The sequence below is a fragment of the Filicampus tigris genome, chromosome 5 (genome assembly GCF_054856515.1).
Source record: "Filicampus tigris isolate MCC_2025a chromosome 5, RoL_Ftig_1.0, whole genome shotgun sequence".
Classification (NCBI taxonomy): Eukaryota; Metazoa; Chordata; class Actinopteri; order Syngnathiformes; family Syngnathidae; genus Filicampus; species Filicampus tigris.
In genome coordinates this window covers 16424081-16436479 of record NC_141221.1, presented here as the reverse complement: position 1 = coordinate 16436479, position 12399 = coordinate 16424081, and the positions used below count along the sequence as shown (strand labels likewise).

At 39.7% G+C, this 12399-nt stretch overlaps 2 protein-coding genes and 1 pseudogene across 3 annotated transcripts; 2 read left to right on the top strand and 1 right to left on the bottom strand.

Moving 5' to 3' along the window:
- The first annotated feature begins 136 nt into the window (after nt 1-136).
- LOC147147512 (uncharacterized) lies at nt 137-4925 on the top strand (annotated as a pseudogene). The gene is made up of 4 exons (XR_015086725.1): nt 137-292; nt 1143-1310; nt 2222-3928; nt 4896-4925. The product of XR_015086725.1 is annotated as an uncharacterized LOC147147512 (transcript).
- A 56-nt stretch (nt 4926-4981) lies between these two features.
- On the top strand, nt 4982-6634 carry LOC147147511 (uncharacterized). Its single transcript, XM_086029873.1, has 2 exons — nt 4982-5125; nt 5262-6634. Exons 1-2 carry the CDS (start codon nt 5089-5091, stop codon nt 6179-6181), a joined length of 957 nt encoding a protein of 318 aa, XP_085885999.1. The 5' UTR covers nt 4982-5088; the 3' UTR covers nt 6182-6634.
- A 192-nt stretch (nt 6635-6826) lies between these two features.
- Nucleotides 6827-11816, bottom strand: LOC147147510 (uncharacterized). Its single transcript, XM_086029868.1, has 2 exons — nt 11218-11816; nt 6827-10196 (listed from the first exon to the last, which is right to left on the bottom strand). Exons 1-2 carry the CDS (start codon nt 11519-11521, stop codon nt 9274-9276), a joined length of 1227 nt encoding a protein of 408 aa, XP_085885994.1. The 5' UTR covers nt 11522-11816; the 3' UTR covers nt 6827-9273.
- Between the last annotated feature and the right edge of the window lie 583 nt (nt 11817-12399).

Below are 12399 nucleotides of genomic sequence, written 5' to 3'. Positions count from 1 at the left end.
GCATTCCCAACACACTACAGTATCTGCAGTAACTGCAGTAATCGTTGCAGATCAACAGATGGCGATAATGTATTACTATAGTTTGCAACCGCCGTTTAACACAAAGAAGAAGAAGATAAACCGTATGCCTCGCCCTTGTGTGACACAACGCATGCGCACACACACTCGACATGCAGCAACAGACTAGGCAGGATGAAACTAGAAGTAAAATGAACGAATGACCCCTTTTCCCCGAAAGTGATTGAAGTTATAATTCCCTCGTGGGTCACTAAGAAGTCCCACAGCAGTTTTGGTGAGTTTCTGGCTTGTCCTATTATAATTCCGTTTTTTATGTTTACGCTTGTGTATGATAGCTAAATGCTAACGTAACTGTATGGAGACGTCACAGAATAAGATTTAATGTCAGTAATGATTAATTTGATGTATATTGACAGTAGATTTGTTTAAAGTATGACCTCGGTCATTTATATCATTGTGTTGTTTTCTCGCATTTCAAGTCCGGGTTTGGAGAGTAGATTTTGTGTGTGAGTCGGGGTGGGAGGATGGAGGGCACAATCGGCTCCAATGGTGTTAATATGTATAACAACATTGATTGAGAAGCTGTGTACATAGTGTGGGGTGTTTTTGTTTTCAACTTATGGAGTTTGAATGGTTTGTAAATGTTGTATGTAAAAACTTAATGCTGCTGAAGATTGACCTGTGTTGAGCCCCTTTATTTGTGGCTTTTTGGGAGTCCATAAATAAATACTGTACAAGGTGTTATTTCACTTGGGTACAGGTGATAGAAAGTAGTCCCGTGTCAATCGATAGTGTGGAAACTGTCTGTTGGCAGTAGGCATCCTTCACCTTGGCATTCAGATTGACTGTTCTGTTTTCGCTAGTCCAAATAATGCATAGTGAGAAAGGCAGCAGTGTGAGGTGGATCGGAAATATGATCATTTATGAAGTAGAGAATGTCTGAATGGCATATTCACTTTTTGGAACATTTTACTTCATTGAATACTAATTCGATGGACAGTGAGAGACCTGTCGCAGCCTGTTCATGTCTATACGGTTATATGTTTCATAAATTTATTGTATGGAATCTTTAATCAACAATTTTATAATTTGTTAAAAGTGTGTTTTTGTCACTTCTCCCGCAGCCGCAGGGGAGTGATCAGTAGGCTTCAGAGTGCCCCCACTTGCAGGAGGGCAAATCTCTCTGGTGAATAAAGGCAAAAGACAAACCACCCAAGTTGTCACAGCTTCCGGCCAGGCAAGCTCTCAGCTCAACATGGAAGAAACTTTGAGGAGCAACGCTGAATGTAAAGGTGACAGCAAACAGTCAAAATTCTCAGAAAAGGAGAACTGTTGGAAAACAAGGAAATTTCACAAACACATAAAAACATGTTACCTCCTCTGTTTATCATAACATTTTTTCTACACATCTTACTAGACACATGAGAAAACACACAGGAGAAAAATACTTTTGTTGCTGAATTTGTTGTGGAAAGTATGCTTACGACTGTTTAACTCCATACAAGCGGACACATAACATTGGGACAATGAATGTTTTAAAGGAGTACCTCATAATACATCCACCTGAAGCTGACCAAGTATTGTTTTTATTTAATTTTATTCTTCTGAAGACCTGTAAATACTCTTTTTAGCTGTGCAAGTGCATATCATTGTCATATTCATCACACTGTACAGCTGATTAAACTTCTTCACTCATTTTTGGCATTTTTACTGGTAATGATTTACTCCTGTTTATGTGGTGCTTATGGCGTTATTATTTGGAGCCGATATTCATTTGCCATAAAATATTGGCGTCACAATTTTTAATAACATGAACTCCCAACACTTACCTTTGCTTAAATGCCTTGAAGCGTATGTGTATTAAACAGGTGCTCAGATTTGCGAAATGACAAAACAAAAACAAAAAAAAACTATCTCAAACATATCCTGTTTGTTTTAAAACAATAATGTGCACTAAGTATTACTCAACATTAAAGATGTTTATAGAATACAGTACACACTGTAAAAACACAACGGTATCATTGAGCAATGAAATTCTTACTTTGCTAGTCTCACTGTCGGAGCCAAAACAACCCAGTTTGAAAGGTTTAAAAGAAGGTGTAAAAAAATACTACTGTAGACACGCGTCAAAATCCCAGTGTTCGGAAACACTGATCCAAATCCAAATTGTGGATATTGTGTTGGTCTTGTTTGTGTCCTGTAGATGTCCTGATTGGTTGTCAGGCGGATCTTCCCGCTCAGCCGCAGTGGGTGAGCTCCAGTTCCCAGGGTCAACAGTGCATCTACGTTAAAGAGGAAGTGGAGGAGGCTTCTGTCAGCAAGTTGCCTCTGTCTGACGTCTCGGTGAAAAGCTTCGAAGACAAAGAACCCGGGCAGTCACAACTTCATCATCGCAGTCCAAGTGGAGACCAATGTGGAGGACCACCATCACACGATCATTTAGCTCCACTCTCAGACAGTGACAACATCGAGGAACCTTTGAGGAGCAGTGCAGACTGTGAAGGTGACAACAAACTGTCGAAATGCTCTGAAAAGGAGACAACTCTCTGCAACAAGAAAACTTCACAAAGGCATGAAAAACGTGTTACCTGCTCAGTTTGTGGTAAAAGTTATACGAAAAAATCTACATTGAATAGACACATGAGAACACATACAGGAGAAAAACCCTTCAGTTGCTCGGTTTGTGGTACAACATTCTCGAGAAAACAAAGTATGGTAACACATATGAGAACACACACGGGAGAAACACCCTTTTGTTGCTCCGTTTGTGGTAAAAGCTGTGTTACAAAACAAACTTTGGAAACACACATGAGAATACACACTGGAGAAAAACCCTATAGTTGCTCATTTTGTGGTAAAGAGTTTTCTCGAAGCGGACCAATGCTAAGACACATGAGAATACATACAGGGGAAAAACCTTTCAGTTGCTCAGTTTGCAGTAAAACCTTCTCTCAAAAGGGAAGCATGCAGTCACACATGAGAACACACACTGGGGAAAAACCCTTTATTTGCTCAACTTGTGGTAAAACATTCTCTCAAAAGGAGAACATGATGACGCATATGAGAACACACACAGGAGAAAAACCTTTTAGTTGCTCAGTTTGCGGTAAAGCATTCACTCAAAAAGGAAGTATGGAATCACACATGAGAGGGCATACAGGTGTTAAACCATTTAGTTGCTCAACTTGTGGTAAAATCTTCTCTAAAAAGCCACATCTGGTATCACACATGAGAACACACACGGGAGAAAAACCCTTTAGTTGCTTAGTGTGTAGTGAAAGCTATGCTCATAGCGCCAGTTTGACTCAACACATGCGGAAACACAGCACCGAGAAAGAATAAATGTTTTGTTGAGCAGCCATGGTATTCAAGACTGAATATAACTACGGCATCCCATAGTTGTGTTCATTTTTCTCTGAGTGAATATTGGTTACAATGGGTACAGAGCGAGTATAAAAATGACACATTTTGCCAAAAGTAATTTTTAAATGTATGTTCCTTTGCTATAAAGTCAATGTGGATTCTGTGGGCTTTGTGGTTCTTATTTCTTCTTCCGGCCGCTTCATGTTGACTATACCGTCGCAAGATGGCGGCCATGTGATGTCACGGATCATGTGCCCATAATGATATGCAATATTACAAGAAAATAATTAAACGTGATAAAAAAAAATTGCCTGGAAATGGATGGATGGATAGAATACTGTCACTTTAAGAAAACTCAGACCTTTGCGGTATGGCACGCCCTGGTAAGACACTGCGCATGCGCACATGACGTACAGTACATGCAAAAACGACATGCAGATTTGAACGAATAAATGTATTTACAGGAAAGTGATTTGGGACTTCAGTATAATAAATTCGTGATTGGTTATTAACAAGAAGCGTATCTAATGAAACTATAACCGCTTTGGTGAGTCCACCTTTCGTGTTCTTAATCAGCTTGTGATGGTCTACGTGTGTGGATGCTAGCTAAACGCTAACGCTGTATCTGTGTGCAGACGACGAAGAATAACGATTTTATTTACGTTGACAGTTTGATTTATTGCTGTTTTGACTTGCCGTACAGGTCAATTGTTTCCCTTGTTTTATTTCTGAAGTTCTTAGTTAAGATGATTGTGTGTGTGAGGGGCCTACACAAAGCTGTAGATAAGTGGACGGTGACAGAAGAGGGCGCCAAATTCTTACCCAGTTTTACATAACGTTTTAATATGTAAGGGATTTTTTTCCACATAAATCGCAAAGTAAATTTCCTTAATAATAAATACGCCACCGTTATTAAAACGACATACATACTGGTAAATTTTTCAAAACAAGGCCGTCCGAACGGGGTACATTATTTTACCCAAAGTAAGTTAATTATGTATCTGTTTCAAGGAATGGTGTTAGAGTTTGCTTAATAAGTATTATATTAATATAGGGTTTACCTGCCACAGAAATCTTTTTGATTTTTTTTTTCTTGTCGAGAATGAGTGGAACAGCCGACAGCTGCACAATATACTATTTTGATAAAAATCGCCCAAAATCCGATTTCAAAATGCCAAAAACTGACCTATTCTATTGCAAGGCAATCTTGGGATTGGGCACCCTGATTGACAATGTGGCGTCCATGAACGACGTGTATTTAACCAATGACAGAGCAGTACAGCGAGTTCAGAGTGTCCAGACTTTGTTTTCAATTAATAAACATTCATATTTATAATTTTAGTGTTAGATATTATTAATTGTATATAGACATCTCTTGTGTCTACTTTCCATTTCTTTGTATTTAATGGGACTAGCAGCTAACTGTGCACCCAAATAACAATGTTGTTTTCATAAGAAAAATCTTGACTGTATTGCAGTTGTTACAGATAAGAAACTTGGCTTGTGTCTTGCAGACACTGCCCCGTTGCGAGGAAGAACTTATCCCTCAACCAGAGGGGAGATCAGGAGGCTCCAGAGCCTTCCCATGGAGAAGGAGAAGCTGAGGAGGCTGATGCCAGAAAGTTGCCACTGACTGGTGTCTCTGTGGAGCGTGAGCAAGACGAACACACAAGTGGTCAAATCTTCATCATCGCTGTCGGCGACAGCATGGAAAAACCTCAGAGGAGTGATGCAGACTATGACGGTAATAACAAATGTTTCCTGTCCTCTTTATTGTCATTCTTCATTTTCGTTTATTGTGGCAAATGAGACTAGTGGCGAACAAACTGTTGGGATACGAAGATCTAACCTGTGCCCGTGTTGTTGCTTGTGTCTTGTAGACATCCAGCAGCTGATTGGTTGTCAGGAAGAACTTCCCACTCATTCACCATATGTTAAAGAGGAAGAGGAGGATCCACTGCCCCCTCATGTTAAAGAAGAAGGGGAAGATCTACAGCACCTCCACATTAAGGAGGAAGAGCAGGAGACTGACGTCAACAAATTGCCGCTGATTGTTGTCTCTGTGAAAAAGGAAGATGAAGACGAACCACTCGAGTGGTCCCAACTTCATCCTCACAGCCCAAGTGGAGGTCCGCCACCAGACAACGTCTCAGGACCCCTGTCAGACACTGACGAGACACAAGAGCCTTTGGGAAGCGACGCAGACTGTGAAGGTGACGGCAAACAGCCGAAAGGCTCTGAAAAGGAGACAACTCATGGCAACAAGGAACCTTCACAAACGTGTAGAAAACGTGTTACCTGCTCTGTTTGTAGTAAAGGTTTTGCGACAAAACAAACTTTAATAACACACATGAGAACACACACAGGAGAAAAACCCTTTAGTTGCTCATTTTGTGGTAAGGAATTTTCTCAAAAAGGACCAATGCTGAGACATTTAAGAGTACACACGGGAGAAAAACCCTTCAGTTGCTCGGTTTGCGGTAAAACATTCTCGCAAAAGGGAAGCATAGAATTACACATGAGAACACACACAGGGGAAAAACCCTTCCGGTGCTCAATTTGTGGCAAAACATTCTCTCAGAAAGAAAATATGGTAACGCATATGAGAAAACACACTGGAGAAAAACCCTTCCACTGCTCAGATTGCGGTAAAACATTTTCTCGGAAGGAACATGTGCTAACACACATGAGGACACACACAGGAGGAATACCCTTTACTTGCTCTGTGTGTGGAGAAAGTTATGGTCATCGGGCCAGTTTGACTGAGCACATGCGGAAACACAACACAGAAAGCGAATAAATGTTTTTTTGCCCGGTTGTTTTCAGGGTTTGGACTGATACATATGAAGTGATGAGTGGCTCAATCCGTGTCATTCAAGACTGAAGATGAATGAATTGACTATTATTCTGTTCATTTTGTTCTCAACATGTAAATGTTGTGTGTACAGGGTTATATAAGCAGTATAAAACATGTTTTGCCATAATTTATTTTTGGGGGAATATGGATACGCCCCCATGTGCCCTCATGTCTTGGTGTGACATCAGCGAAGGAACTCGAGACAATCCGTACATTGTAAAAAGGTTTAACTTACGTTGCTTATCTTATCGAACCTTGCGCTCAATCATCACCAAAATATGTGGACAATCCTCACTTATGCTTACTTTAACCTCTGAAAATATCAAAATGATAAACCTCTCCATAGTTTGTCACTCAAAAAGAATGAGGAAATTAATAAATGGGGTGCTTACCTTTATTCTCTCACATGGCTGTTTTTCTTTGAGAATAATAATAAATTCAGTTTATATAATGCCCTTCAAGACACCCACGAATGCTTTTGCGTCCCACCTAAAAACAAGACCAAGACGATGATGGAGGTTTCGGATGATAGCCGAGCCAGAGGAGATGTACGGTTGCACCACAACTGAAGTCGGTCAGAAGCCACTGCGCCGAAAGGAGGGGTGGGGGGAAGGCCACTGTCGGCTAAATGGCATACTCATAAATGTTGAGACATTAATCAGAAAACTAATTTTTAGGGAAGAAAATGAAGCCAAGCAATGTACTGATTCGAAAGCTTACACAATTTATGAATTGAATAATTGTTGTAACATTTTTTGAATACTGTAATTTACACACACATTCATACATTTTGGAACGATTGATATATTTTAACATGACGTCTTTTTGTAAAAACGATTGTTTATGAATGCTAACGTCAAACACAAACCGTTCTCCTCAAGACGCATCTTGACAGCTGGAGCAAATAGCTTCGTCACCCACTCCACGAAAAGGTTTCTTTTGACCCTCGTTATAGCATTCGCTCTCCACATAACAAGAAATGTAGTATTTAGCACATTTTTGTGTTTAATGCACGAGGATCCTCAGAGTGGGGGACTAATGCTGCATTGACTTGACAACCACCACTTGCATTAGCACAGAATAAAAGTGTGAGCCTGTCCTTCACTGGCTCTTATCCAGGTCGTGCCGTCTCCTCTTTGCTGATGGAGGCTCGTCCTAGCATTTTTCCCGAAAACAACCCCGTTTCGTTACAGTTTAAAACTTGATTTGGAAGGTAGCCTTCACTTTTCACAAATGCACAGACAAAATGCTTTGCAGTGTTATTTGAACTCGCAGCATCCTGGTCCCCGGAAACGTTTTGACTTCCACCCCACTTGAGGAAATATTCCAACCAGCCTGTACTGGCGTTAAAATCTTCACTTCCAACACATCTTGTAATCTACGTATTCATTGCCAAATCACTGTGCAATTTTTTAGCCTTTTTACAAATTGCAGCTAACGAACAAGAGCTTTTTTTGTTGACCCACACCACCAATAATTTTTCCACCTCTTCTAAAATTGTATATGCTGGTGCTTTTTTTTTTTTTTAATTATTAATTTTTTTTTTTTAATCTTTAGCATTAAACTCTTAAGAATCCCCATGATCCGGAAAATTTGTCAGTCATCAGTCTAAATATTGCTACTGTATCATGGGTAACCTGATTTTCTTCCATAAACGGTGGTTCAGGATTTTTTTTTATCAAGGAAAAACAAGTATAGGACAAATATTCAATATTTACAGAATAAACCAAAAAATGCCAAAAGTTGCAATTGCATTCACATTATTTACATTTCTTACAACCCCCAATTAAACATCACTCCCAAGTGGAGACCTAAAGGTTCCAGGATTTATATATACTGTGTAAATATATATATATTCGGGAGCTGTTTAAAAGAAAGAAACTCAGCTAAATTAGCTAGAAACTCTGCATGCATGCAGGAATGTCAGATTCACATTAAGTGATGCGTGACAATGATATCAGAGCTTTTAATTGGCCCAAGTACTGTATAAGTAATTGGTTTATTATGTTTGTTTCTTCTAGGGTTCATTTGAAATGCGGTATGTACGTACAAACAGCCGCTTGACAATTGTAGTTCATTTTATTTTATTACATGATACTTGGTATCTTTTTTTTTAATCTTACACTTGAGAAATGCTCCGTATATTAAAAATACTAAAACTAATCCTAAAACTAATAAAAACTATGGCCAAGGGGCCATTTGCGGCACGCCATGGATTTTTAAGCAGCACGCGGCACACACCAAAATCAATAGCATTAAAAAGTCACGTGCCGTGAGTAATGGGGACTACCACTATTTCGACTACTAAATTTTTGTAGAAATACAAGTATGAAAATCAATTTACAGCCAAATACTAACAGAATTCCTTTTCATAACACTGTGGAGAATAGAGATTTCAGAAAGAAAAATGTTTTCCCCCGCTTTTGCTTAGTGCCAAGGTCCGATTTGTGAACATATCACCCCAAAACCTGAAAAAAAGTCCCCAGCTATTTGCCTTACCAGCTTTAACAAAAAGCCTTGATGTAACAGGTTTTCAAAATAACTCCATTATATGAACAATGTAGAATTGCTTGGTTGGTGTTACCGTGTTAACGTAAAAAAGAAATTCAAAGTGGCCCTTGCATCTTTCTATTTTTCTGTGTGAGGCTTTCGGAGGAAAAAGTTTGGACACCCTTGCCCTAAGCACAACACAAGGGCACCAGTAATGATACAGTGTAAACCCAGTGAAGACAATAATGAATCAGCTTTACAGTACAATGAAGATAAGAACAATGATTGATATAGTCCTGCACCACTAAACAGAGCGTTTACAGCACTTCACAAGAAGAAAATGAAAAAAAACAACAACAACTAAAAACAATACGTGGTCTACTTAAAATGCCGCGGCATTGCCAAGTAAAGTCAAGTCAAATGTATCCGTATCGCTGTTAATCACAGAAAAGTCTCAAAGGGCTTCACATGCCCACAGTTGAGAAATATTAAAGACATCCCCTGATCTCAACCCCCAGGAGGGCAAGGAAGAACTGCAAAACATTTCACAACGGAGGTAGAAACACCCGATTGTGATCCTGCATGTGTGCAGTCAAAGCGGCCTTCTGAGTAAAGCCAACACCACAAACTGAACAGCTGTACATTTTTTCTCCTGTGTGTGTTCTCATGTGCGCTACCGCCTCATAGTTAGAAGTGTATTTTTTCTCACAAAACAAGCAACCAAAAGGTCTTTCTCCTCTGTGTCTTTTCATGTGTGATACCTGATTATGCTTTTGAGAGAATGCTTTACCACAAGTTGAGCAACTATAGGGTTTTTCTCCTGTGTGCGTTCTCATGTGTTGTACCAGAGTATCCCTTACATTAAATCTTTTACCGCATGTTGAGCAACCAAAGGGTTTTTCTCCCGTGTGTGTTCTTGTGTGTTTTACCAGCCCCCCCTTTGAAGTAAATCTTTTACAACACATTGAGCAACTAAAGGGTTTTACTACCATGTGTGTTTTCATGTGTCTGGACAAAGATTCTTCGAGAACGAACATTTTGTCGCATACCGTGCAAACGAAAGTGTTCTTTCGTATGCTCGCTGTCGCATGTGTTTGAGAAAGTGTCTCGGCATGAGTTGTTTCCTCTTCAGAGTATTTCGACAGTTTGTTATCACCTCTGCGGTCAGCATCGCTCGTCAGATGTTTTTCCCCATCATCACTGTCTGACAGCGGGGCTAAGAGGTCATCTGGTGGTGGTCCTCCACAGTGATCTCCACTTGGACTGTGATGATGAAGCTGTGAACACTCAGGTGCTTTGTCATCTTCGCGTTTCACCAAGACACCATTCAGGGGCAACTTGCTGACATCCGCCTCCTCTTCTTCCTCCTTAACCTGGGGGCGCTGTGGAATCGCTTGTTCAGAATTGGAGCTCTCCCCCTCCGGCTGAGGTGGAAGTTCTTCCTGACCACCGATCAGCTGCTCGATGTCTGCAGAATAAAAGTCAATTTTGTTTACTACTGTCGTACAGTCAAAAATAATTTCCAATAAACACAAAGTTGTCTGCACTCAAATTTTCCACCTTCTACTTGTAATCTAGAACAGGTGTTCAAGTTTCAATAACAAATTTGAAATGTCTCAGACGAGCAATTATAAGCAAGTCCAAATTTCAAGTTGACAAACCCCCTCAAATGTTTTCGCTGGGTAAGGCCGTTTTCTTAAATCCATATGCTGATGTTTATTATATATTTCTTCTATTTTCTATTTCTAATTCCTACGTTAATTTGATGAATTTCATCAATTACAAATGTCTCCTAGCTGTGATAGTGTTTGTTCCTTATGATGCATATTAACAACTCATAGACTGTTCATTCTCGACTCTTGTTTTTTTTTCTTTCTATGCATGGCACCTATTATAAAATTAATACACAATAATAATAGTAATTATTTTTGCCTTATCTACTGTATATTATCTACAAATTACTTTACAATTACACATGATATTACTTTATTAAAAGGAGGTTTTGAGATTATTTTCTATGGAAATTTTCAGTTTAATGCACATTGTAGTTTTACAAAATATGATTTTTGTAATGCTAAAGTGGGATTTTGCGTATGACTGGAATTGCTTAATCTACTTAATTAAAAATGCTTAATAAAATATTGATATTTAGCATGTTTCTGTCTTTAGAACGCTTCCCAGTGATATCAGTCTTTTGAAAAACGGCCAAAGGTTAAGAAAGTTATGTAAGTAAGTTTGAATCTGTGAGTCACCAAAATAGGTCACACACGACCACAGTCCATTGACTTAGTATTAACACGGTAAAATTGGCGCGTTTTGGTTGCTTTTAAACAGTCGCAACTTTCTTAATATTTCTCAAAGGAAAATCACCACTGGAATAGTCTTAAAGGGGTCTGCCGATTTCGTGTAAAGCCAATTAATCTTTGATTTTTCAGGCACACACATACCTAGTTCAACAAATAAAAGGTTGTAAATGTTCACGAACAGACCTTGGAGGCGTATCACAAATTGAGCGCTGTAAACATCTTCCAGTTGTCGTCGTTGTCGCTGCGTTTCTTCTCTAGCTCGACAAAGTTGCTCCTCGTAAGACGCGATCGTTTTTTCGAACAGTCCGAAGATTTCGTCGGCGGCCGCAATCAGCCGCTCCCTTACCAACTCTCTCAACATTTTGATATTGTAGGCAGTTGAAACACTTGCACTTCGCACTTTGTCCCTCGTTGCAGTTGCAGCTTTGATTGCTTTGCTAACTTGCACCTTTGCCTTCCTCAGCGGAGTTTTTTGTGCAAGTTGCATGCAAGGAACCGTGTTGAGTGTTTCCGGGGGAAGGATAAGGCAGCGTACCAATTTCTGGTGTCTGACTGTCTGTTTGAGTCGTGCTCCAACCCCAACGGGAAAAAGATGTGCACCTCGCACTTTGTCCCTTTTTACCGTTAAAGTTTGGCCTGCATCGCGGACTCAGGGCCTCATCTTCTTCGAATTGTTATTTTTATGCCTAGGAAATGTCCTTTCCTATCCTATCTGAGCGAGATGCAACCTTTAAGCCGCTTTAGCATAGATTACTCCTTACCAACATTTAGAAAAAGATAATACTCACAACTCTTTACAGCTGTTTAGACTCCCAGGCGTTCCGTACTTTGCTATAGCATCTACTGCGCATGCTCCAGAATGTTCCAGAAGAGTAATGGTTCCCTTTGTAACTCACGGTTCGTAATACAAAACATGAAACGTGTGTATCGCCGGTGGCACATCACGGGCAGCAACATTTAAAGCACCAGGACAGCAACGTAGTTCACAGACTACGCGAAGACGCTCAAGTTTCACGCTTCAACAGTCTCTAGAATGCTGAAAAACCCCCACTCATTTAAGAACAGTAATAAAACGGGTTTTGTTGTTGTCATCACAAGTGGATAGTGAATTAGGCCAAGAAATGCACGTTCAAAGCAAAAGTGTTGCTCCGCACAAACAGAAATAAAATTAAACACGTCTTTCCCTTATTTATTAGAGAATGGGCAACTCCAAAATTTGAGAAAAACATCATCAGTGATCCTTTCACAAAAACAATTGGTATCAAGTATATTTTTCATTTTATTATCTAATATTTTTCAAGAACAATCCGCAAGCTGGAGACGTCGTCGCGTGATGACGTCAGTCGGGAAAAGTGGAATCGAAGT

Coding starts and splice junctions, on each gene's coding strand:
- LOC147147511 (XM_086029873.1), top strand. CDS start 5,089: ATGGAAAAACCTCAGAGGAGTGATGCAGACTATGACG. Junction 5,126..5,261: donor GAGTGATGCAGACTATGACG/GTAATAACAAAT, acceptor TGTGTCTTGTAG/ACATCCAGCAGCTGATTGGT.
- LOC147147510 (XM_086029868.1), bottom strand. CDS start 11,521: ATGCAACTTGCACAAAAAACTCCGCTGAGGAAGGCAAAGGTGCAAGTT. Junction 10,197..11,217: donor ATTTGTGATACGCCTCCAAG/GTCTGTTCGTGA, acceptor TTTATTCTGCAG/ACATCGAGCAGCTGATCGGT.